The sequence below is a fragment of the Castanea sativa genome, chromosome 2 (assembly GCF_040712315.1).
Source record: "Castanea sativa cultivar Marrone di Chiusa Pesio chromosome 2, ASM4071231v1".
Classification (NCBI taxonomy): domain Eukaryota; kingdom Viridiplantae; phylum Streptophyta; class Magnoliopsida; order Fagales; family Fagaceae; genus Castanea; species Castanea sativa.
The window spans coordinates 3,256,540-3,282,136 of NC_134014.1; the positions used below are offsets into that span (position 1 = coordinate 3,256,540).

Sequence of the window (25,597 nt, forward strand, 5' to 3'; positions counted from 1 at the left end):
AAAAATTAACACTACATTCTCATCTAGTAGTCAAAATACTTCTTAGAACTCTCATCTAGTAGTCAAAACACTTCTTAGAACAAATTCCATTGATGGTATAATATTGCAACATGTATTAAAAATAAAATATAACATCATATTTTAACACAAGTGGCTATCACCACCGCCGCCGCCGCTTGTCACCCATTGCTGCCATCAACTCCACCAACACCACCAAACATAATAGCATAATACTAACAACATTATTGCTAAGACTATTAAGTATTACCATTATCACTACCTCCACCACTAACAACAAACTATTATCTCTGATTACACTATTATTATCTCTTATTTTCAATGTCACCAATGCATTATCATCCCTGTTACCATACTTATTGTAACTAATTTAATACCTCAAATTCTTAACTCTCATATATACCCGGAAAATTAATAAAAGCTTAATTGATAAGATTGAAATTCCCACAAATTTAAATTCCACCATTTTAAAAGTTCTAGTAGTATTTCAAATTCTTATTCTAAAAGCAACATAAAAGTTGACAATTATTTAGAATATCTAATAGCACAAGTAACATTTGTCTAGAACTTCTACCGAAGATGCTAGTTATTCCGATTACTTTTTTCCAACACTAAGGAGTGGTGGCATTGCATGTGGGTAAGTCCACAGGCTTAGGAGGCCTTAAATTCAAGATTGGGTTGCTTTCGAAGAAGTTTGAAGGACGGAGCTCAAACCCACCATTCAAAGTCGGCATCACTGGAAATTCATCTTGGGAAGGGCTATGGTGGAAGCCTATTGTGTGCCATAACACTATGTCCTTGTCATTAATATCCCTATTCCTGCAAAATGAACCAAATCAACCAGTTTGATTTTCTTCATTGTTACCTGCTTTATTACAGGATAAAATAGCATGAGACAAAACTTCCATGCTAGTTATTAGCGGTTAACAATAATATCGAAAAATTACCAGTTGCTCCCAGAATAGGATAACATAGTACTCTTTCCTTCTAAATTCATAATAGGCCACACCATGAATTAATTAGTGGAATCCACCATGAATATGAAATGAGTAAACACCAAATCGTCATACTATGGGAACTCCTAATAATTACTTCTATATTACCTCCCAATTAATTCGAGTCAATATGTATGTTTTACATACCTAATTAGCTTCCCCCTCAAAAAAAAAAAAAAAAAAAAAAAAAAAAAAAAAAACCTAATTAGCTTAATGAAGTTTCACCCACACCCAAATTTCAAGTATTTAATTATAATTTTTTTTTTTGCTAAATAAGTATAATTTTTTTTTTTGAATATTAATATAAACTTAGGCATGGCTTTTACATGTCATGCCAACTCTACCCCATTCCCATCCTCACTATCTAAGACTTTCTCTTTTCCTTCTTTTAATTTTCTTTTATATATCTTCCACCAACATAATTTCTTTGAGTCGAAGCGAATTTGTGGTTTTAGCTAACGAATAGAAGGATATAGTAACTAATAAAAAAAGAGAGTTAAATATGTTATTATCCTTAAAATTTAGCACAATTTTAGTCTTAGAAGTTTGAAGTGATTTTTTTTGTCACTTAGATCATTAGATGACATGGTCAAATTGATCTAGAAACCATCCCGTCATTGCTCAATAAATAATAAAAGTGATCTTTTGAAGTTTGTTAGGAACTTTTTTGTACTTTAAGTTTTTTAGCAACCAAATAATCACTTAAGTTTAGAGTAATCTCCTCTTGTTCCTAACAAACTAAAAGTGACAGAGTCAAGATTTAACTTATGTGAATACTTTAAACTTAAGTGAATAATTTACATCCCTCTTACGCTAAAGTTTGAGGATCTACTAGTGGAAGAGTCAAGATTTAACTTTAGAGTAACAAATTTATAACCAATATACATGTGTTTTAATCATTGTTATTGATTCCGTTCCGTTCCGGCCAGAATTTTTCGTTCCGGTATGCAAACCGGTACCGGGATACCCAACGTTCCACCTCGGGCTAGATTTCGGGCCATTCCGGTCCATTCCGGCCAATTCCGGCCGAGATGTGAATTCCGGCCGGTACATGATTTGGCCTATGGAAAAAAAAAAAAAAAAAAAAATTTTTGATGGCTAATATTATGTTATAAATTTTGTTGGCTTATTAGTTATTAATTATTATGTGCTTATGTAATGAGTAATGACTTGTTATAATTCTTCTTATTGTTTGATGTTGTATTGAGGTTTAAGACATAAAAGTTAAGACTAAATGTTTTGTATTATTTGATGTTTAGTTATTGTCTTGTAAATCTTCTTATTGTGTGATGTTAAATAGATGTTATATTGATGTTTAAGAGTTAAGACTAAATGATTTGTATTATTTGAAATTTAGTTATTTATTTATTAGAATTGACAATTTTATGTTTTACAAGAATATATATAATTTAATTTTTAGGAACCCGAAACACCTTAAAACGGTACGCCGAAATCGGCCGGTACCGAAATATTCCATTCCACTGGACAAACCGAAACGGGGTCCGAAACGGTATTAATAACAATGGTTTTAATACACTTGCAAAAATACTTAGATAAACATATTTTGAACACGCATTAAATATATAATACTTAAAATCAAACTAGACAATAGCATATTACTCTCTTTTTTATGGGAAATATTACTCCTTTTAATACTAAGTGGTATCTTAATATTCAAAAACTTGTAAGAAGATAGCATGTCTATTATATATTCTTTACTTATTAAGGCCTTTTAATATAGGAATAAGTCGTATGGCACTTATATTTCTCATGTAATAATTTACAGTAATTACATAAATTTCAAGTACAACTTATTTCTGTTTTTAGTTAACTCATAAAATGATTATATTATAACATTTTAAAATCATATGATAATAATTGTACGGGAAAAATTTTATAGTATTCAAATTGTGGAGTTTATTATTAATTGATACATAACGAATTTGAAATACACACTCTTGCTAATTATATTAAACATTAAAGCTCCTTACATTTTTTAAACTATTTTTCTCTTCGTTTAAAATTTTTGTTCGTCTTTTTTAATTTAATTTTATCATTTTTTCTTTATAACTTTTAAACATTAAAAAATTGATAAAATAAAAATACATTCTTTTTAATGAATTTTTACCTATAAAATATATTTATTAACAAAAAGGACAAAAGAAAAGAAGGATAAAGCAGTATTAGGTATTTTGGTGTGCCCCTAAGACCAATGCCATATTTTGACTTTAAAAAAAGGGCAATAATTTTCTCTCAAAACTTATTTAACATCTTCTGTACACATCCATTTTCCATGTTCCAATGATGAATATCACCCTTTTCTCATTTCAAAAATTTTTATATCAAGCACACAGTTGTGAAAATTGTGCGTACAAATTTGTAAAAAAAGAGTATGAGAGAATTTTTATCGTTATAAAAATCATGCAATATTACCTGTTTGTCCAAGTAAATAAGGTATCATCACCATGGCTTCGATCAGCATATAACCCACCAGCCCATCTTTCGGACTTGTTATACGGCGTAATCCATACATTGTAATTCGAAAATGCGCCGCGGATCCGCGGGTAATCATCCTCTAGTAGAAGTGGAATAGCAACTGGACTAGGAATCAATCGATAGCCAACTTGATTTCCTATTTTAGTAAACTTACTAGGGTTCACTATCAATAATTCAATTGGTTTGTCAGTCCAAATTCTTGCATCTAATTCAGTTTTTACTGCCTCTCGAATCATGGTCCAGTAACTCTTTCTGTGTGTGTTACCATCTGTTCTCATTGTTTTCATCTTGCCTTTGACAAATGAATTCTTTTCACCATCAATGTCAAGATCAAGATAACAGGTGATGTAGTGGTCATGGTTTATTGCAATAGTGTTTTCCGTTACCAATGTACCATAGATGTCTTCCTTGACTTGTTTTTTGTGAGTGTATGTTGAAGCTTTTGCTTCCAAAATACCTGATAAACCCACCTAATTAAATAGTGCATACAACATATATAGTTGTTAGTAATAATGATTAACAGCCTCAAAAAGACATTTTAGATACCACTTGATCGAAAATGATCTCTCCATTTAAAATAGAGCATTTTGAAAGGAATATTTAGAGACACGTATATTATTAATAATTTTAATTTTAAAAAATTAAATTTAAACGACATAGTACTCTATACACAGTTAGATTTCAAAAATAATATTTTAAATATGAAATGGATCAACACAATTTCGAATGAAACCAACCGAAACAATAATGATAATTAAAAAAAAAAAAAAAAGTAAGGAAAATATTATAAATAGATGGTTTGGTTATTTAATTTCCATACCCCAAATTTAATACTGCCACTTTTCTTGAACTCCCAGTCCATGATATAGTCGTAGTTGCCAATGGTTGAAACCGTCCTAACAATTAGGCTCACCCCAGGTCTAACCTCTGATATCTGTGAAGCCAAAAAAAAATAAAAATAAAAATCAAACAACAAAAATCAGATGTATATGCAACTAGTGAAAACAGATAATTATATTCCAACTAACTAAAACATCATTTATAAATGATTAATGAGCCTGATTGGTTGCATTTGATAAAACTTTTGTTTTTCAAAAACAGAATATATATAAACAGTCTGTTACAATTACTTACAAATATTGTTTGGTTGGGTGTTTTCTATTTTAAAATTTAAATTATGACTAAAAAAATCCTTGGGCAAATGCAAAAAAGGTAGGGAAAAAATGGTGCTTTTAGTTGTTTTCAATCAAAAAATGCAAACAATGTGGCAAATTTGTAATAAAAAAAAAAGAGGGGGTTCAAATCCTTGTGAGTTGTGACCAAAGATGAAGTTAAAAAATTTTGCTTGGAAGGCCAAATTTGAGATTGATGAACTGGTCAGTTAAACTTAAAACATATACACACAAAATTATGCGTTTGAGAGAGAGAGAGAGAGAGAGAGAGAGAGAGAGGTTATTAATTTTTTAATATTAGAGTCATCTATAAGTCTAATATATTATGTATATCAAATCATCAAAATAAATTGGCTTAAAAATAATCATCGAAATAGAGGTTATTAGTTTGTCTAATATTAGAGTTACCTATAAGTCTGATATATTATGTATATAAAATCATCAAAATAAATTGGCTTAAAAATAATCATCAAAATAGAGGTTATTAGTTTTCTAATATTAGAGTTACCAATAAGTCTGATATATTATGTATATAAAATCATCAAAATAAATTGGCTTAAAAATAATCATCGATATTAATATATATATTGATTTTTTTAAATATTTATTTTGTTAATAAATAAAAACATTTATGATCCTTTTATACATAAAAGAAAATGACTGACAAAATGAACAGTTGATTATAAATTAAAGGATAGATTTCTTTTGTTTAAAAATAATTCTTCTTTTTTGGACAACATTAGCTAATTGTATTTTTGAGGGATACTAATTCAGTTAGCCAATATTTGTTCATTTTTCTTTGGAAGGTCATTTTGGGAGACCAAATCAATTTTTTGAATACATAAATGTGTGCGCGTATGCGCGCACACACACATATATATATACACAACTCTAAATTTTGAAAAAACATTTGAACAAAAAACTTGTTATCATAAATGTTTTTATTTCTTCTTCTTCTTTATTTTATTTCTATTTCATGGATATAGTGGATTCTCTTATACGTATTTTTTGTTGATATATTTCACAGAAAAAATTATTTGATTATAATCTCTTCTATGTTTCAAACACTTTTCTGGAAATATACTTAGTAAAAATGTTTTACTTTTCTTACTTTAACATTCAAAACAAAGGCAAGTAAGGGTAAAATGAAACTGAAAGATAAGGAGTAGTACTTTCAACACCATATATATATATATATATATATATATATATATATATATATAACCAAAAAGCATTGCTACACCCTTAAAAATTGGTTTTTTAATGCAATTATTTTTTGTGAAAATTTGTTTGTAAACAGTTTAATTTCATTTCCTAACAATTTATATATTTATTGTGTAATATTGCATGTATATATATGTTCTCGCATACCATATGCTCTCACACATCTACACTTTTATTTTTGTGTCATTGTGGGTTACAAATTTAACAAATTTTAAATAACAATAATAAAACTGAAATCTTAGCTTTGACATTCATAACCCTATTTCTCTTCTTTGCTCTATTCTTCTTGATTTCTAGCCCCCCTGGCTACACCTGTGTGTATATACTTTTGTTTGTTGTATATTTTAGCACATAATAATAATAATAATAATAATAATAATAATAATAATAATTGACCTAGTGATAGCTCAACTATATAAGCAAATGAGACAATTGCCTTAAGTCCCCAAATGTGAAAGCGCCCCATAATTCTAGTTATATTATATATCATAATTTTTTATATTATGGCAACTTATATAAATAAAATATGTTTCATACACACACACACACACACACACACACACACACACACACATATATATATATATATATATAGAGAGAGAGAGAGAGAGAGAGAGAGAGAGAGAGAGATTATATAATTTTTTTGAAAAATGTTCTTAAAAAACCTGGAAAACCCCCATATTATCATTTTAGCTCTTTTTCACTGAAAGTATCTCTTGACAAACCCACTCTTTGTCCCTTTACCCCTAAACTTATCATTGATCAAAAGTTATATTTAAGGTAAATCAGTTTTCTTTATTCTTTATATTTTATGTTTTATATACAATTGAAGTGAAACTTTTTTGTATTAATTTGATTTTTAGTTAACCCATATAAACTTGTTACGGCTGAAATTGTTGCAGATTCTAATAAAGGTTAAGTGAAGCTATGTTTTAATAAATTAGATTTATTGTTCTAACAATATATGCATGTCACAATTGCCTCTGTAAAGATAAGTTTTTCATATAAATATATATATATATATATATATATATATATATTTTTTGATAAGATCCTATTTAAGATTGAATATATTAAAATATATATGTATATTATGTGGATTAGCCAAATTATCAATTAATTTAAAAATATATATCAGTAGAGTTTGAATATAAAAACTTAATTAGTAAATTTGTAACTCAAAAAGAAAATTATATTTCAAATTAAAAATTGATATTAAAATTTAAATAAGTATTATTTCATTAATATTTAGATATAAAAAGACTCATCTTAAAATTGTCGTCTTATACTCCAAAATATATTGGGTCAACCCTATCTAAACAAATCCTCCATTTTTTTCTCGGGGAAATTACACTTTACCACCCTAAACTATGCATCAGATTACACTTTGCACCTTAAACTATCCAAATGCACACTTTGCACCCTAAACTATTACACTTATCACACTTTGCACCCGGTGTTACTTTTGCTGTTATATTTAACAGAATCTTTGGATAGTTTAGGGTACAAAGTATAATCTGGTGCATAGTTTAGGGTGATAAAGTGTAATTTGCCATTTTTTTCTCATCTCATCCACTCCAACTCCAAGTACTCTCTCTCTCTCTCTCTCTCTCTCTCTCTCTCTCTCTCTCTCTCTCTCTCTCTCTCTCTCTCTCTCTCTCTCTCTCTCTCTCTCTCTCTCTCCCTTCAAATCTTTTCCCCTTCTATATTATACAATGGAAGAGCAAGTAATTTAAGAAAATATGACTTTTTTGCAATCAAAGAGGTAGGATGGATTGGGAGTCTTGGTAGTTTCAAATCACAATATTTTCGTTCGAGTCACTAAATTAGTCAATTTCTTAGCAATTTACTCTGCAGTGGAAACTTAATGTGATGATGAGAAAGATGGGTTGGTTGTGAAACTAATGAGGGTGTTGTATGATTGAATGCTTAAGGTAAATTTGATAATTGTTTCATTGTTCACAACCCATTATTTTTAGTATTCACAATATTGTCACATAAAAGAGAGGGGGAGGAGGGTGGGGGAGGAAGGAAGGGTTTAGACTTTGGTGGTTTGAAAATCACATACCATTTCCCCTGAAATCGCACTCTCTGTGTGACGCCAAGCTATATCACCTGCATATCGCTCAAATACACAAAATGCATTTGAAACTTTTACAGGCTCTCCATCCTGATTGGCATGGTACCCATCCATGAAGATTGCATTGGCTGGGCAATCTGTATGTTGTTGAAGAGATACAGTACTCAAGCCAAGCCCAAATTCTCCAGCATCCAAAAATGTTCTGTAGTACCATTCCTCCGTGGGATCCATGTAGGGCACAAATAGCTCAGAAACATGGCCTTTATATAGGACTTGGCGATATTTATCTTCAATGGAATCAAAAATTGTGGCTAGAGATATAACAAGACCAGCTCGGACATCAAAGGCAAGGTGTAAATTCCAGTCTGCCCAACTGTGTATACCACATAAAAACTATATTAAAATCATTTCTATTTAAAAGGATGAAATTTATGATTTAGACTAAATATAGCAACATCAAATATGTATCTAGTTCCACATTATTTAAATTTTGAATAACTTGACACACCGTACACTATTAGATTTAGAACATGATTAAATTCTTAAACTATGTAATTGATATTTTTCATTGCAGTTGAAATAAAGTAGGATCTTGTTTTATAAAAACTGAAACCCAACATTCAAAAAAATATATTTTGAAACCCTTAGTTTTAATTAATAAACAACAATTAAAATGTTTTATTCTTTATCTGGCTAACAACATTATACACAACAATTTTCATAATTTATTAAGATGACAAATTGTGATTAATGTAATGACATTTTTACATGAGATAAGCATTGACATTGTTTTTATTATAACTCAATCAAAACTTGACAATTCAGTTGATTGAAAAAAGTTATACAATTTGTGTGGCCTTACTGTTTACCTTATTGTGTGACCATTGATCTTGAAGCTGGGACCATGGGGCTGGACAACAGTGATAGGCTTTGTTTCAGCTGCAAATGGTGGCCTCATTTTTGAACCTCGATATTCAGTACCCTCAGCTTTTGGTATTGGTACCACTTCACTATCAGAGTATTTCACAATCACCATCTTATCAAGGTCCACAAGCACAGCAATACCCTCAATAGGTCTAACCCAAACATTGGGCGAGCCACCTTTGTAGAAAAAGAGTACCTTAACAACCCTCCCACTCATGCTTTTCTCTCCATACCATCCCACCGTGAAAACTGAAGGAACCACATCCTTTATGTCCAGCCCTCTCTTTTTGATGGACTTGATAAATGGTGGGTATTTAAATGCTAAGTCATTTGCAGCAGACTGTTCTTCAAGGTTCAGTAAAGGGAAGCCAGTGCCATTATAAATGTACTGCGAAATGATTGAACCATGGGATAAACTTACGACAAATTCATAGGATTTTTCATAAGCTCGTGCAATAACAAAAACTTGACGAGGTGGGGGTTCCTTGGTGGGGTTTGAAAGCCACGAAAGAACGGTGGATTTGCTTGGCTCATCTAAGCCTACATATTGAAAGGTAAGGTTTGCCAATGAGCCCGCCCTAGCTCCTTTGATAATTTTGGTTACTTGTCTTATTTCTAAGGGGGTGAGGGGGTCCAAGGGGTGAGAGAGAATGCTTGGGATGGAGAGGAGGAAGAGAAGTGAAAACAATACAGTGAAGGTTGAAGCCATGAGTGTTACTGAAACAGAGCTTTGTTTTTGTTGTGTAGGATATAGTTTGGACTTTGGAGTGGAGTTTATAATAGGAGTGCATGTTCTATCCGGATACCACTAATGGATCAACAATATCGACATTTTATTAGAAAGTGAATATAATATCTCTTCTAATCCCAAATTTTAATACACCTCTGTTACACGTGAGCTGCTGACACTCTCTCTCTTTTCTTTTTCTTTTTCCTAGGAATCTAATCTCACGTCTAAATCTCTCTCTTTCTTTCAGTAATTTTTTTATCCTTTTACAATGGCAATTGGGTTGACTGGACTTTGTGTGGCTGCAATGGACATTTGGAGTTTGATGCGGTGGTTGATGGCAATTTTGTGTTAGAGGTTAAGGCCTTGGCCAATGTGTTTGACTAAAGGTCATTGAGTATTTTTTGGGTTTCTTTGTGAAGAACATGAGGATTTTCCCTTCGGTTTTCTTGGCTAGCAAACACTGAATGGAGATGAAACTTTGTTTAGCTTTTCCTTTTAATTTTCTAGGCTACCAAACACAGTGTGGAGAAAGATTTATGCAGCTTTTTCCTAATGATTTAATTTACTTAGCTATCAATCACTATCATTAATAATTTTTATTTTAAGAAAAAAAAAAATCAAAGAAAATCATTGTAGTGTGGACTGTAGAAGCTAATAAATTTTTAGCTTTTTACCCATAAAAAAAATAAATGGCACACTACCACTCCCTCTCAAACTCCAAATTTAATAAAAAATTAAACCCAAAATCTTCAAAAAATCAAAACCCAATCAAAACGCAGAAGTTTAGTAAAATTGGGTTTTCATTGTCTGCAAATTTTGGGTTTATTTTTTATTATTAAATTTGGTATTTGAGACAGTTTTCAGCAATTCACGTCTGACAGAGGTATAATAAATTTTGGGATTGAATGAGATATTATATTCACTTTCTAATAAAATGCAGATGTGAAGATCCATTATTGGTGGGCGTAAAACACATCTGAAGATTGGGTTTTCATTGTCTGCAAATTCACTGTCATCACCATCTATCACTGACAGACTAGCACAAAAGTAGATGATCTCCATGTCGTTGCTTTAATGGAAGAGTAATGGAATGGAGTAACCACTTAAAATCACCAACCACTTAGAAACCATGCCCATCAACGATCTTTCTAGGCTTGAGGCCTGACAAGTTCTCAAATATGCATATGGTGTTGTCCTCTCAAAAGAAAATTAATGGTAGCAGGGGGCAGAAAAAGGAAAACAAAAAAGATAAAAGAAAAGAAGATCCATTATTGGTGGGCGTAAAACACATCTGAAGATTGGGTTTTCATTATCTGCAAATTCACTGTCATCACCATCTATCACTGACAGACTAGCACAAAAGTAGATGATCTCCATGTTGTTGCTTTAATGGAAGAGTAATGGAATGGAGTAGCCACTTAGTTCACAAAAGAAACAAAAAGTAGGGAAAAAAAGAAAAACAAGGTACTCGAGGATTTTTATTCATCATATACTACCTGAGGCTCCAAATTTCTAAGGTATCGTCTCCATGACCCGCCGTTTTCAATACTCCCTCATACTAACTTGTACGCAAAAAAAACAAATGGTATCTAAAGCTTCATCTTTTTTTTGGATTTATTATCCATTTTATGATAATCAATGACAAAGGATATCATTATTGAATCTGATTTACTACACTATGATGTAAAATCTCATGGTTTGTTGGTGCAGTTAGGCCAGTGTACAGGATTTGGAGGTCTTGTTTTAAGGACTGGATTACTATCAAAGAAATTGGTTGGCCGGAGTTCAAACCCACCACTCAAGGTTGGCATCACTGGAAAGTCTTCCTGGCAAGGCACATGATGAAATCCAGTGGTGTACCATAATACTATGTCCTTGTTTTCAATTTTCCTATTCCTGCATTTATATTAAAAAACATACAAAAAAAAAAAGTGCATTAGAAAACATTAGTCACAAGTACCATAATCAACAATTATTTTCTTGTAAATTTCTAGCAAGCAAAGTTTAAAAGTTGAACAAAGGATTTGTATTCATTATCTACTACCTGAGGCTCCAAACTGCCAAGGTGTCGTCTCCTTGACTTTGATCAACATATAGTCCTCCTGCCCATTTTTCAGACTTGTTATACGGAGTAACCCACACATCATTATTAGTAAAGGCTCCTCGAATTTGTGGATAATCATTGTACGACAAGAGAGGGCGTGTCGCTGATCCTGGAATTAGACGATAACCAACATTGTTCCCAACTTTGGTTTTCTTATTAGGATTGACAACTACTAGCTCAGCTGGTTTCAAGCCAAACTGAATTCGGGCATCAGATTCAGTTTTAGCAGTTTCACTCACTACTGTCCAATAACTTTTCCTTGGTGAGCTATGGTTTGTTACTTTGATTGTTTCCAAATTGTTTTTGACAAAGGAATTGTCTTCACCATCCACGTCGAGGTCAAGATAGTATGTTAAGAAGTGATCATGGTACACACCAATAGTGTTTTCTGCTAACAATGTGCCATGCACATTCTCTTTTATTTGATCTGTGTGAGTATATATCACACCCTTCATCTCTAGAATTCCTGTTAGTCCAATCTGTTAAGATAGTTTGAGAAAGACTCACAGTAAGAGACATAACTAAATAGGAAGACATACTATTAATTCATAGGAACTTGCTATGTATACTGACACCTCATTTAGTACAAAAATTTTAGGTTTGATGAAAAATTGACAATAAGTCTGAAGTCACAATAATCTTCACAATTGTTGACTTTGTTGTAGTAACATATTGTGATTGATGTACAATATAACTTATGTCAATGATAGTCCTAAGTAAAAGTAATATACTAATCAAAATTTGCTTGTTCAATATATAATTGTAAAATTTGTTATGAGATTTATTGGTGTTTGTAGTGTTGATGGAAAAATATTTCTCAAGTTGATAAGATACCCCCAATTTGATGGAGCCACTTGGCTTGAATTCCCAATCAATAATGTAATCATAGTTGCCCACAGTTGCGACCATCCTCACCACTAAGCTCACATCTGGCCTAACTTCCCTAATCTGCAATACCATAAAATTGTCAACTAAAACTACCACTTGTTCAAACAATACAACAATAATCACAATGATATTACTTACAACTTTCTCGGGAATACTCAATTCAGTGTGACGCCACATTATATTTCCAGCATGATTTTCAAATATGCAGAAGGCATTAGATATCTTCACTGGTGTACCATCGCTTGAAGCATAGTATGAATCTAAAAATACTGCATTGGCAGGGCAATCGGCTAAGGGCTTAAGTGACACTGCAGATTGACCAAACCCAAATTCACCACTATCAAAAAAGGTTTTGTAGTACCATTCCTCTGTTGGATCCATGTATGGCACAAACAACTCAGATATGAATCCTCTATACAAAACCTGGCGATATTTTTGCTTCTCAAGGTCATAAATTGATGCTAGAGAAATTATTGGACCAGCTCGTACATCGAATCCTAGGTGGAATTTCCAGTTGGCCCAACTAAATACAAAGAAAAATTGAGGCTTGTTAAAATTTTCAGGTTCACGAACATGTAGTCCTAGCCCAACCCTTTAAATTAGGCCAGGATTGCAATAAGTTTTGTAAAAACTAGTACATAAAGTTTGTAATATTTCTAATTTCACTCTAAGGCATAGATATAAAAGACTAAGAACAGTCATTTATGTAGCTATGTAGCAAATGAATGACATGTTTCCAACTAGCCCAAATGAGGTCGGCTGTGACCAGGTCAACTTCACGAGGTTTGGGCAAACATCCTCAGCATGTGGAGCCAAATATTTTGCTTTTTAACATAGACGTGCTGCTTGATCGAGTCTAAGTCTAAACGTTTAATATCAAACCGAAAAGGACAGCTACAATTTTGGTCCATTGAATCTAAAAATCGTGTAATACTTTTACAAGGCAACTTAATTGTTTAGTACTGACACAATTTCGACGTACCATGAAACTCCAATGATACATTATGTAACCTAGGATTGGGTGAGCTATATAACCAAAACAACAACCAAAAAAAAAAAAAAAAAAGCAAAAATACTATGACCATGTAAAAACACTACCATTTGTTTCGCAACTAATTCATGTGGTTTATTACGGATGATGAAAAAAATTGTGATTTTATGTAAAAATGATAAGTAATCAATCACAATCTGACACGCATGTAAGATAATTATAACATTTTATGTAGTATTAGAATTACTCAAAAAATAGTTATACTATCACGTAAAAATTCACAATTTTAATCACAATTATCTTATTATTATGATCCGCCACCTATCACTAATTTGCAGGGAGCTATAGTTCACATTCTGAAAGTAGTATATGCTGTTTTTTCTGTTGCATGTGTTCTCCTTCTCACATGGAGATGGACCCACAGAAGGACACATGCAGCAAAAACAAAATGTATCACTTGTGGTCCACCCAATGTGAGGGGAGAACACATACAACAGAAATAATTTATATTTTTTGAGAAAATATACCTGCTATGAATATATGCTTTTTTTTCTCTTATAATTTAGTACGACCCATTGCTAGCAGGTCTCATCGGATATGAAAGAAGAAAAAATATACACCCGAGTGTATTTTGACTATTTTATTCTCCTATTTTCTATCATTCTGCTCCTCATAAAGTCGTGGCATTTTTACGTGGTTTTAAAAAATTTTGAAGAAAAAAGAAATACAAAAGGCGTCCCATCTTTTCAGCATTGATATAAATGTTGGTCAATGTCAGTAGTCATTTTATAACCAGAGAAACCGAGAGAGAGAGAGAGAGAGAGACGCGTAAACCAATCAATAAGAGCAGTGTCAAACCTTGCCAAAGTGAATATTATACTAAACAGATAGACACATGGCATTAATTTGTTTTGTCATGACTATTTTAGAGATGTCATGCTCCATGCCTTTTGGACTTTGGAGCCTTGGTTTTTGGCTTGAAAATTCCATCTGTTTCTTTATTGGCCGATGTATCTTCTCTTATTTGTTTTGCCAATTTTTTTTAAATACTAAATATTTTTAACGGTAAAAAAAAGAGCAGAAGATTTTAAAAAAATTTACACTGGTATATATCCAAAAAAACCTATTTGTTTTACCACTTAATTAGCTGTCATTGAATAAAAATCTTAACTCTCACTTTTTTGTATTTTACTTCACTTCACTAATTGTTAGTATGGAATGGTTAATTTTTCTTTTAAATATTTATTTTAACTTTAGTTATTTTAAAAGGAAAAAGTAGAATAAATATATTATAAGTTGTGATTAATGGAATGTAAAATAGAACATAAAAAGTGGCACTAATAATTTGTATTAAGCTCATATATTGGGTGTTGTATCATCACTTTAGATTCATTAATAGTATTTTTGAATTATAAATAAAAAAAGGTAAATTATAATTTACCCACTTGTGATTTAGCAGAAATTTAAATTGCCTACCTATGGTTTTAAATTTGATATTTTACTTACCTAAGGTTTGACCGAAATTTAAGTTGTCTACCTGTCATTTGAAGTCCTATGATGCAAGTTTTCTGTTGGACTTTTTTTTTTAATCTTATTTGATCTTGTATTTATTTATTTTTTTGTAGTTTTGGAGGAGAGAAATATAAAAGTGAAGCAAAATTACATATTTAGTCATGTTTTTAATAGATGTCGGTCAAGAAAATCTAACTGAACTAGCCTCTAATGAGTAAAATGTCAAATTTAAAACCACAGCAACTTAAATTTTGACCAAACCACAAGCGGATAAGTTATAATTTCACCATTAAAAAAAAAAAATCTCAAACGTATTATGATGTATATGTAAAATGTATAAATTAATTATAGAAATAACTTAAGAGTTGTCTAATTTATAAACCCTAGGTCGAGTTGATTGTAATACAATATATCATATAATTAACAATGAGGTCTCTCCCAAAAAAAAAAAAAAAAATAGGTGTCTATCAAAGACTTTGAATAACGAAAAAAAAAATTAACGAACTTAATTTTCTAGATCATGTAGGAGGTGTTTGGTAGAATAGTTTGAGATGAGATTTTTATAAATTTTTAAAATTAATGTGAATAAAAAAGTGTCTAAAATTATTTAAAATATAAAAATGTGAGTTTGATAAACTGAAATATCTCTAACAAACAAGTTTAAACAAAACAAAAAGAAGACTGCTGACCTGACAGTGTGCCCGTCAATCTTAAACCCTGGCCCATCAGGTTGCACCAAGGCTGCACCATTTAAACGAGGACCAAAGGGTGGCTTTTGCTTTGATTCCCTGTACTCCGTTCCCTCAGCTTTTGGCACAGGCACAATAAGCCTATCATTGTATTCAACTATCTTCATCTCATCAAGATCAACCACCAACGTTATTCCCTCCACTGGTCTCGCATACAAATTCACCGTTCCATCTATATAAAAACACAAAAGCTTCAACACCCTTTTGCTCTTCAACTCTCCAAACCACCCAACTGTAAAAGTTGAGCAAACAACTTCAGACAAGTTTAAGCCTCTCTTCTTTATAGACTCGATAAAGGGTTCATATGTTTGTGGCAATTCGGCTGCAGCAAATTGTTCATCAAGGGTAAGCAAAGGGTAGCCGTGTCCATGGTAAACTTTATCAGAGACTATCACACGGGTCGATAAGTCGACTATAATCTCGTGGGATTGTTTATCGAGACGTGCAATCACAAAGGCGCGGCGAGGTGGGGGTTTGGACTTGGAGTTTGATAGCCATGAGAGGATGATGGGTTTGTCTGGCTCGTCCAAACCTATGTACTGGAAAGTTATGTTGAGCTTTGAGCTGGGGTAGGTTTTATTGACTATGGTTCGGACCAGGGTGAACTCGGAAGGGGTTAGAGAGTCTAGAGGGTGGTGCTGGTGGCTTGAGACAAGTGAGAAGATGTGGAAGGATAGGAGTAAGAAAAGTATTAGTTTCAAAGTTGAAGCCATGGTTTTGTGTGGATAGTTGTTAAAGACTTAAGCCTCTTGCTCTTAAATAAGCATTTCGGAATGCCCACTGGCAATTTGTAACTTATTTAAGACCATTCAACGGTCATATTTTCTCTTCTAACAATTTAAGTAAATGCAAGATTTGTGTAAACTTCCCTTATTATTTGCTTTCTTATGTCTATGAATAAGTCTAAATCTTCCCTCCCATTATTCTTACTTCATTTTATACTCCACCAATAAAAATTGAAATCATGTCTATCTATTTTAATTATATTATTATTTTTAGTTTTTCTCTTATTTTAATTTCTTAAAATAAATAAATGAAATGAAATTTCAAAATAGCCCCATAACCAGTCCTCTACCACCTGACATGCTTCATTGGCACCGCTAGAAAGATTTGACCGGCTGTCATCAATGGCCATCACCACCATCGGCACTAACCAAAAATAAATAGATATAAAAATAAATAAATAAATAAACCAACATACCTCACTAGCCATCACCTAATGGGTACCACGGCTGATTCATCTTCTTCAAAATCGATTGCAACGTTGCGGCATTGATGAATTCGTGAAACCACAAAATGCATTTCCTTTTAATAATTGCATCATTAGTGGGTGAGGCAACATAAGTCTATAAATGTAAGATTTGAGTATAGCTAGTAAACTTCGCTTTTGATTCTTTGCAAAACCAAAACAAAAGAAAGCAAGAACCTTTGTTTGTTTCCAGATCCAGATTTGTGGTTCCCGCGAGGTGGTGGCCAGTGGGGGGTTTGTTGGGTTTTTATTTTTTGATGAAGCCGAAAAAGTCACCAGTAAGTTGCAAGCACTCTCTAACTCGAATCAACACCTGCAAAGAGAAAACAAAGAGACCTAAAAGAGAGCACCGGTGTGGTGCCAGCCAAAAACCTTCCGAAGGTCAAGTTAGAATTTTCTTTCAACCCTAGAGTGCCAGAGTTGAGTTAAATGTGCGTACCTTGATACCTAGGGTTTCTGGGGTATTTATATTAGCGTAGAATTACCTTTCCTTTTAGGATACAACTTCCTTCCAGAATTCTTTTCCATATAGGGGTCTTCTCAAACGTGTGATGCAAGTAGTTTAAGTGTGCACGCTTGCGTGAAGATAAAGCATAAGTCGACTTAAACATATCACGTGACATCCAACCTAGAATCTGTAACTAATCCATATATGATGGATACTCAGTAAATTCAACCGTCATATTCGCGTCACCTATGGTTTCGATCCGTCTCCTTACTCACCGTCCCTTCAAGTTCAATGGAGATGTCCGTCTCCTAATTTTATCCCCTTCATTTTTATTTTTTTATTATCATGTTTTTGTTACTGCCGGCAAGGGTGTATGGCCGCTAATTAATGACGATCGACGAGATCTTTCTAGCAGTGCACTTTGGTGGTGATCGGGAGTTGTGGGGCTGGTTTGAATTATTTATTTATTTATATTTATTTTAGGAGACTGAAATAAAGAAAAAGCTAAAAATAAGGATTTAATTAAAAGAGGTGTGTATGTGATCAATTTTTATTGGTTGAGTATTCAGTGGAGCGAGAATCATGAAACAGAAGATTTTGACTCTCAATGAATAGCTCCGAACTCTTCATTTTGAGTAGTCTTTTATGGACAAAATTTTGCTACAACTTCACTCAATATCTTTGTATTAAATATAAAATTTGACAAATTCATTATTAGATTACATGTTTTTCGTATATTTTCCATTCTTGCAAAATTTCCATAAAATGAAATATTAGTAGCTATATCATCAATCAAATGTTTAAATTTTAAATTTTTGTAGTCTAAAATTATGAATAAAAAATAAGTTTATGGATTTAATATTAAGGATCCGTTTGAATAAAATTTGTTTTGCTGAAACTAAAAACTGAAAACTGAAAAAACTGTAGCAAAATAATTTTTAAATGTGTGAATAGTACCGTAAGACCCATTTTTAATGAAAAAGTTGTTGAAAAGTGAAATTTGTGGGACTGTGAACAGTACATAAGTACACTGTTCACGGTTGAATTGGTCAACAACTACGGTTGAACCAAAAAAAAAAAAAAAAAACGCAAGAATGAAAATGTAAACGTGAAAACGTGGTATCCAAACGGGCAATAAATAACATCTAATTAACACAAAATTTAACATGCCTGTTAAGAATGTAAAGAACATATAATCTAACGATTAGATTTTTAAAATATATATTCATGTTAGTATTTTTAGTGGGAGTTGTAGTTATTGGTTGTAACCAAATTTTGTCCATCTTTTATTTATTAAGAATTTTATTTGCTTTCTTAAAAAATTGGGTTAATCGTCTGAATTCTCAACATAAAAAACATAAATAAATAAACTCATATAGTCATACTATCCTTTATTGGTAAATATAGTGAGCTACTATATTTACTGTAGTTACATATTTATAATTTGGTTAGGTTTAGTGTTGGCAAGTATAATTCATGACGATGTAAACTATAAGTCTAAGAGCACAAAGTCTTTCACAACAAATATCACTTCTACAGAGACGGCAGTCTGTGATTGGTCCAATTCATTATCATCGTGATTTACCATAGATTGTTGTAAGTAAATTAATACTATAAATTCTTATTTTTTTAGAAATACCTAGCCAAATAATAAAAGCTTGATTGATCAAGACTGAAATGTATGCCACCATTTTCAAATTTCTAATAGTTTTTCAAATTTTTAGTCTACACACAACATCAAAGTTGACAATTATTTAGAATATCCAATCACGCAACTGACAATTAGCTAGTTATTCCGATTAATTTCCCCTCCTCTAAGGAGTGGTGCCATTGTATGTGGATGTGGGTAAGTCAACCGGCTTAGGAGGCCATGTATTCAAAATTGGATGGCTTTCGAAGAAGTTTGAAGGACGGAGATCAAACCCGCTATGGTTGAAGCCTATATTGTGTGCCATAACACTATGTCCTTGTTGTCGATGTCCATATTCTTGAAAAAATGAGCCAAATCATCCAGTTTGATTTTCTTCGTTGCTAACTGTTTTATTACAGGAAAAGATGCATACGGACAAAAATTCCATTTAATTAGTCATTAGGTCTGACAATAATATCAGAAAACTTCCAAGAATACAAATGCATCAATGACTCACTAACACTAGTTAAAATCAATCAGCCCTAATAAGTCACTGGATGGAATTGGCTGACTAGCCAACGTGATAAGCCCAAGGAAGTCAATACCGTACCGGAGGCTGTACCGGTTTGGCCACCAGTATGATATATTTCAGATACCGGTGTACCGTTTCGAATTTATCGCTAAGTATTAAATATATATATATATATATATATATATATTAGTTGTATATTCATTAGTCAAGACCCATATAATTTGTTTATAATATTTAAAATTATCAACTCATATCTTATTTAATAATTTAAACTTTAGCTAAAATGTTAATTCATTATACTAGTAATATATAATATATAGTATTCTTGGCAACAAAATATATATATATATATATATATATAAAATATTTATATTACAATTGATATTGATACTAATAAATAAATAGAAAAAATTGATATTGATGTATTAAAATACTAAAATAGGCCTCAAATAAGTAGTCTTAGTCACTATACTTTTTAGTGGTAGTGTTCTGATGTGTGGACAGAACACGTATAAATGGTTAAAATGTTATATTAAAAAAAAATGTAGAGTTTGAATTTTTTATTGATGTTCACGTGGGTTCGGTGACTTGTCACTTGTCAAGCACACAAAACAACAAAAACTTAAAGATTAAAATAAAAAGAAACATTAAAGGCAAAAAGGAGAAGAAACTGCATCCAAAAATAAAGAAAAGAAATGAGAAGAAATGTATGTACTCTGAGCAGACAAAGAAGAAGCAGCAGCAGCAGTAGGAGCTGAAGAGAAGATCGACAAATGAGATGCTACAGGCAACGTGGCTTGGTGTTGGCGGTGGGGACAAGAGTGAAACTGGGTTGTTGTTGCTGGTGTGAGAACGCGTGGGTGTTGCTGTACAAGGTTTTGGCTGAGAGGGTGGCTGTGTTTGAGAGTGCCATTGTGCTGTTTCGTAAAAACCAAAAAAAAAAAAAAGTGTTTTTGTGTTTTCAAAAAACTTGTTTTTGTTTTTGTTTTTTTGGGTTTCTTCTTCCTCACCCTTTTTTTTTTGTTATTTCGGTCCGGTATGAAGTTTCCGGCCGAAATCCGATTTGTTTCCCGGTATGACCGGAACGACCTGGTATTGCCGGTATTTAAACCAGTACGAAACAAACACATTTCTGTACCGTCTCAAGCACTGGTACGAAATATTCCGGTCATACCGACCGGTACGGTACGAGATTGACTCCACTGGATAAGCCTTATAACTGTGTTTCTTGAATTACAAAACAAAACACAATAGGCGTATATATCATGTGGAAAATAGTAACATGTAATAATCAATTACAATTCAAGACAAACATGGATATCAATTAAGAATGCAATCATTAAACCATGATTGATATATATATATATATAAACACGGTTACAAAACCGAAAGAAGATAAACAAATGTAAATAGCTACATCAATTAGTAAATAACTCAATAAAACCCTCAAAATAATTCTTCCTTTAAATTAGATACATGAAATAATTATGCTCTCCTCCCATAATAAAAAATTCCAATGCTCCCTACACTCTCACTCCCCCTTTTTGTCATTGAGCATCATAAATAAAAAAAAGGGAATAGGGAGCACAATTTAATTATGGTTGTATCTTTTTAAGGATAATTTCATAATTACAAAAACGAAAGTTTGGGAATTCGAGCTCTAATTCTACCTGTAGGGACAAAAGGCCCAAGATACGTTTTTTGGGCCATGGGCTTAGCCGAGACTGTTTGATTGTCCAAGGATGGTTTAATGGTAATAGCAATGTCAAATTTACAGCCCCTAAAGCAAATGTAACAGGTGAGGTGGATGTGGATAATCCAAGGAAGACTACTTCCTCGGCTAAGTATAGTAAGGATCAAGTGGTATGTCATGGTAACTAGAATGATATTCCAAAAGGTCTTGGAGATAAAGATGTGTGGAAAGAAGGGGCACAGAGAGCAAGGGGGTAGAGACAAAGATCTTAGAGAAAGTTGTTACTACCGCACCCGCATTGAATGCTCTGTGCCAAAGTCTTTGGCCGCATTTATGAGGAAGTGATACCTGAACAATGATTTAGAGCCTTACAGCTATGATATAGGGAATTCCAAAAGTGGCAGATATGACAAGGAGGAAGGCAAGGCAATCTGGATGAGGAAAAGAGGGACTATAAGAGAGGAAGAGGCCTGATGAGTAGAGGGGGAGAGATTTTTGTGAAGAATCTTTAAAGTGAGAAGAAAGATAAACATTCGGTTCTCGGCTTGAGTCCGAGAATAGATTTCATCTTATAAACTTGTTCATTTATATGGTTTTGTGGGGTTGGGTCATTCCCATAACTATTCAAACTTACTAAAATCAAGATTTATAGCCCACACTCTACAAATTTCATTGTATCAGGCTCTTTGGGCCTATGTCCTCCTTTTTGTTGGACCATGCCTGGGCAATAAAATGTGACCTTACAATTGGCGCCGTCTGTGAAAAATTTTGGATTTTCAGGGAGTCTAAAGTCTGTTCATGGCAAATTCAGGCCCACACCAAGTATAGAGTAAGGGGTCTCAACGTCAGGATGATGTTCACACTATTGAACAAGGTGGAGATCGGGAGGGGAGTGTACATACTACCCATACAAGCAGGAGTCAGTCATGAACGACGGAGGCGGATTCCATCCATCTTTAACTCTTCTTTAGGTGAGAATGAGAATAAGGGGGATAGCTACAGGTGAAGGTCGAGAACTCCCATTAGTGAGTCTTACTCATATGAAGATAACAGCCACCGTAATCGCAAAAACAAGAGTTCATCCACCAGGGGTTTAGGAGCTGATGCTATTGGTAGGGCGCTAAATCAAATTTCTAAGTCTCCCTTCACACGTAAAGTTGAAAAAGGAAAGCTTCCTCGGCGTTTCACTTAGCCAACGTTCACCATGTATAATGCTCGAACTGACCCTGTAGAACACGTAAGCCATTTCAATCAAAAGATGGTTGTGCACTCCAAAAATGAAACATTGATGTGGAAGGTTTTCCCATCCAACTTGGGCCCTGTTACGATGAGGTGGTTTGATGGATTGGGATCGGCGTCCATTAATTCTTTTAAGGAACTCATTCGGGCATTTGGGTCTCACTTCATTACGTATAGTAGAGTCCCTCGGCCTTTGGATTCTTTGTTGTCTATGGCAATGCGAGAGGATGAAACTTTAAAAACGTACACGGATAGATATTGGGAGATGTTAAATGAGATAGATGGGGACTTTGATGATATGGCCATTAAAACTTTCAAGGTCGGCTTATCCGCCGAGCATAATTTGAGGAAGTCATTAACTGGGAAACCAGTCAAAAGTGTGCGCTAGCTTATGGATCGGATTAATAAATATAAGCGAGTTGAGAAGGACCAGCAGTTAGGTAAAGGAAAGGCGAAGATGGTCTCTCAGGACAGGAGGAACTTCAGGTTGGACAAATACAATGACAATTTTCCTCGACGAGACTTCAGCAGGCAGATAGGGGCTGGCATTGTGCCACAGGTTGTAAACATGGTATTCTAAGCGCCAGTCAATCAGATTTTGGAGAAAATCAAGCACGAACCATACTTCAAATGGTCCAACAAGATGAATGGAGACCCCACAAGACACAATCAGTACCTTCATTGTCAGTACCACCAGGAGCGCGAACATACCATCGAGAACTGCAAAAATCTATGGTATCATTTAGAGCAATTAATTAAGGAAGGAAAGTACAACAGTTCCTATATAGGCCCAATGGGTATGCAGGTCACGCAGGTGCAGGTACTCAAGGGAACAACTCTTCGAGGCCTCCATTGAGCACCATTAATGTCATTTTTGCAACCCCTTGAAAGATGGATTTGTGCCCCTCCTGGGTAATGATTGTGGCTCGGCCACTATCCGAGAACTCTAATCATGGGCTGAAGAGAGCAAAAGTTGCACTACATTTGGAACTGAGTTTCTCGGAGAAAGATAAGATTGGAACTATACAACCATATGATGATGCTCTAGTGGTCACAATTAGGATTGGGGGGTATGATGTGAGATGTGTTACGGTGGATCAAAGTAGTGGGGCAGAAATTATATATCCTTACTTGTATAGAGGTTTAGGATTAAAACCAAGAAACTTGACTAGTTATGACTCACCTCTAGTAGGTTTTGATGGAAAGATGGTTATACCAATGGGACAAGTCAAGTTGCCGGTGCAGACAGGGTTAAAAGTTGTGGAGATCAACTTCATAGTAGTGGACGTATATTCTCCATACATGGCCATTATGGCGGGACTTTGGCTTCATGCCATGGGGGTGAAATATACATCCAAAGACCGGGTGGAAGAGTTTATCGGAAGCCAATCTACGGCGAGGCAGTGTATGGTGGTTGCGGTTAGACATCAGTCTGGCGTTGGGTCATCGGCATTAGATGATTATGATTTGTAGCAATTAAGGGAGCCGAGGTTATCAAAGGACCTATCGGTGGAAACAGGGTGTGAGGCCTTAGAGCAAGTTGCTATAGGTAATGATAAAGAAAAGTATTTTCAGATAGGCATCCAGCTGCCTCCTTAGGAGAAGGAGGAATTGGTAAGGTTCCATAAGGGAAACCTTGATGTCTTTGCTTGGGATGCTTACGAAGCCCCGAGGGTCGACCCAAGCTTTATCTGTCATCATTTAAATGTCAACCTCGCTGTCAAAGAAGAGGTAATTAAGCTCAAGAAAGCAGGTGCTATCAAAGATTTTATCCTGATTGGTTGGCCAATACTGTGGTAGTTAAGAAGAAGAATGGCAAATGGTGGGTCTGCGTAGACTTTACTGACTTGAATAAAGCGTGTCCTAAGGATCCTTTTTCCATGTCTCGCATTGATCAATTGGTGGATGCCATAATTAGTCATCCTCGGATGAGTTTCTTAGATATTTTTCAAGGCTATCCCCAAATACCTTTAGCTTTGGATGATCAAGAAAAAACAGCCTTTGTCACTCCTACTGGAAATTATTACTATAAAGTAATGTCTTTTGGTTTGAAAAATACAGGGGCCACCTACCAAAGGATGATGACTAGAATGTTTGAGTCGCAGCTAGGGAAGAGTATTGAAATTTATGTGGATGATATGGTGGTGAAGAGTAAAAAGATGTCCAAGCATGTTGAGAATCTTGAAAACGTCTTCGAAACGCTAAGGAAATATAAGTTGCACTTGAAAACATCTTCGAAATGCTAAGGATCTGGTAAATTTCTGGGCTTTATGGTCACACATCGTGGAATCGAAGTTAATCCTGATCAGGTTAAGGCTATTAACAATTTGTAGCCACCTCGTAATCCTAAAGAGGTTTAGAGGTTGACAAGAGTGATGACTACTTTAAATCGATTCATTTCTCGGTCCGCGGATAGGTGTAGACCTTTCTTCTAGTTGCTAAACAAATGGAAAGGATTTGAATGGGCTCAGGAATGTGCTTTGGCTTTTCAACAGCTTAAGGAGTATCTTTCTCGGCCATCTATTATGTCTATGCCAGAAGTTGATGAGGTACCGTTTGCTTATGTTGCTGTAGTTTCCCATGCTGTTAGCCTGGTGCTAATAAGGGTCCACAACGGTGTTCAAAGACTGGTTTATTATGTAAGTAAATCATGACACGAAGCTGAGATTCGTTACTTACCGCTGGAAAAAGCCATTCTGGCGGTGGTGCACGCCACGCGGAAGATTTCCCATTACTTCCAGTCTCACACAGTTGTGGTTTTAACCCAACTCCCGCTCAGGTCTCTGCTTAGGAGCACTGATTATACGAAAACTTTTGATATAAAGTACATGCCACGCACCTCTGTGAAGGGTTAGGTTCTTGCTGATTTGGTGGCCGAGTTTGCTAAACCCTTATTAGAAGAACATATGAAGAGGTTAGACAT

The 25,597-nt window shown here is 33.8% G+C and overlaps 2 protein-coding genes across 2 annotated transcripts; both read right to left on the reverse strand.

Annotated features, from left to right (window-relative positions):
• Window positions 1–624: 624 nt before the first annotated feature.
• Window positions 625–9,618, reverse strand: LOC142626347 (amine oxidase [copper-containing] alpha 2, peroxisomal-like). The gene is made up of 5 exons (XM_075800169.1): window positions 8,855–9,618; window positions 7,974–8,358; window positions 4,330–4,443; window positions 3,447–3,979; window positions 625–837 (listed from the first exon to the last, which is right to left on the reverse strand). The coding sequence occupies exons 1-5, from the start codon at window positions 9,616–9,618 to the stop codon at window positions 630–632; spliced, it is 2,004 nt and encodes a 667-aa protein (XP_075656284.1). The 3' UTR covers window positions 625–629.
• Window positions 9,619–11,222: 1,604 nt separating this feature from the next.
• LOC142623824 (amine oxidase [copper-containing] alpha 2, peroxisomal-like) lies at window positions 11,223–16,608 on the reverse strand. The gene is made up of 5 exons (XM_075797286.1): window positions 15,824–16,608; window positions 12,770–13,154; window positions 12,578–12,691; window positions 11,684–12,222; window positions 11,223–11,535 (listed from the first exon to the last, which is right to left on the reverse strand). Exons 1-5 carry the CDS (start codon window positions 16,594–16,596, stop codon window positions 11,331–11,333), a joined length of 2,016 nt encoding a protein of 671 aa, XP_075653401.1. The 5' UTR covers window positions 16,597–16,608; the 3' UTR covers window positions 11,223–11,330.
• Between the last annotated feature and the right edge of the window lie 8,989 nt (window positions 16,609–25,597).

What these genes read in the sequence shown, in the direction of transcription:
- LOC142623824 (XM_075797286.1), bottom strand. Translation starts at nt 16,596, where the DNA reads ATGGCTTCAACTTTGAAACTAATACTTTTCTTACTCCTATCCTTCCAC. An exon ending in TGAGTATTCCCGAGAAAGTT is followed by an intron (nt 12,692 to 12,769) that starts GTAAGTAATATC and finishes ATGGTATTGCAG; the next exon opens with ATTAGGGAAGTTAGGCCAGA. An exon ending in TTGGCAGTTTGGAGCCTCAG is followed by an intron (nt 11,536 to 11,683) that starts GTAGTAGATAAT and finishes ATATAAATGCAG; the next exon opens with GAATAGGAAAATTGAAAACA.
- LOC142626347 (XM_075800169.1), bottom strand. Translation starts at nt 9,618, where the DNA reads ATGGCTTCAACCTTCACTGTATTGTTTTCACTTCTCTTCCTCCTCTCC. An exon ending in ATCAATGGTCACACAATAAG is followed by an intron (nt 8,359 to 8,854) that starts GTAAACAGTAAG and finishes TGGTATACACAG; the next exon opens with TTGGGCAGACTGGAATTTAC. An exon ending in TTATTTACTTGGACAAACAG is followed by an intron (nt 838 to 3,446) that starts GTAATATTGCAT and finishes TTCATTTTGCAG; the next exon opens with GAATAGGGATATTAATGACA.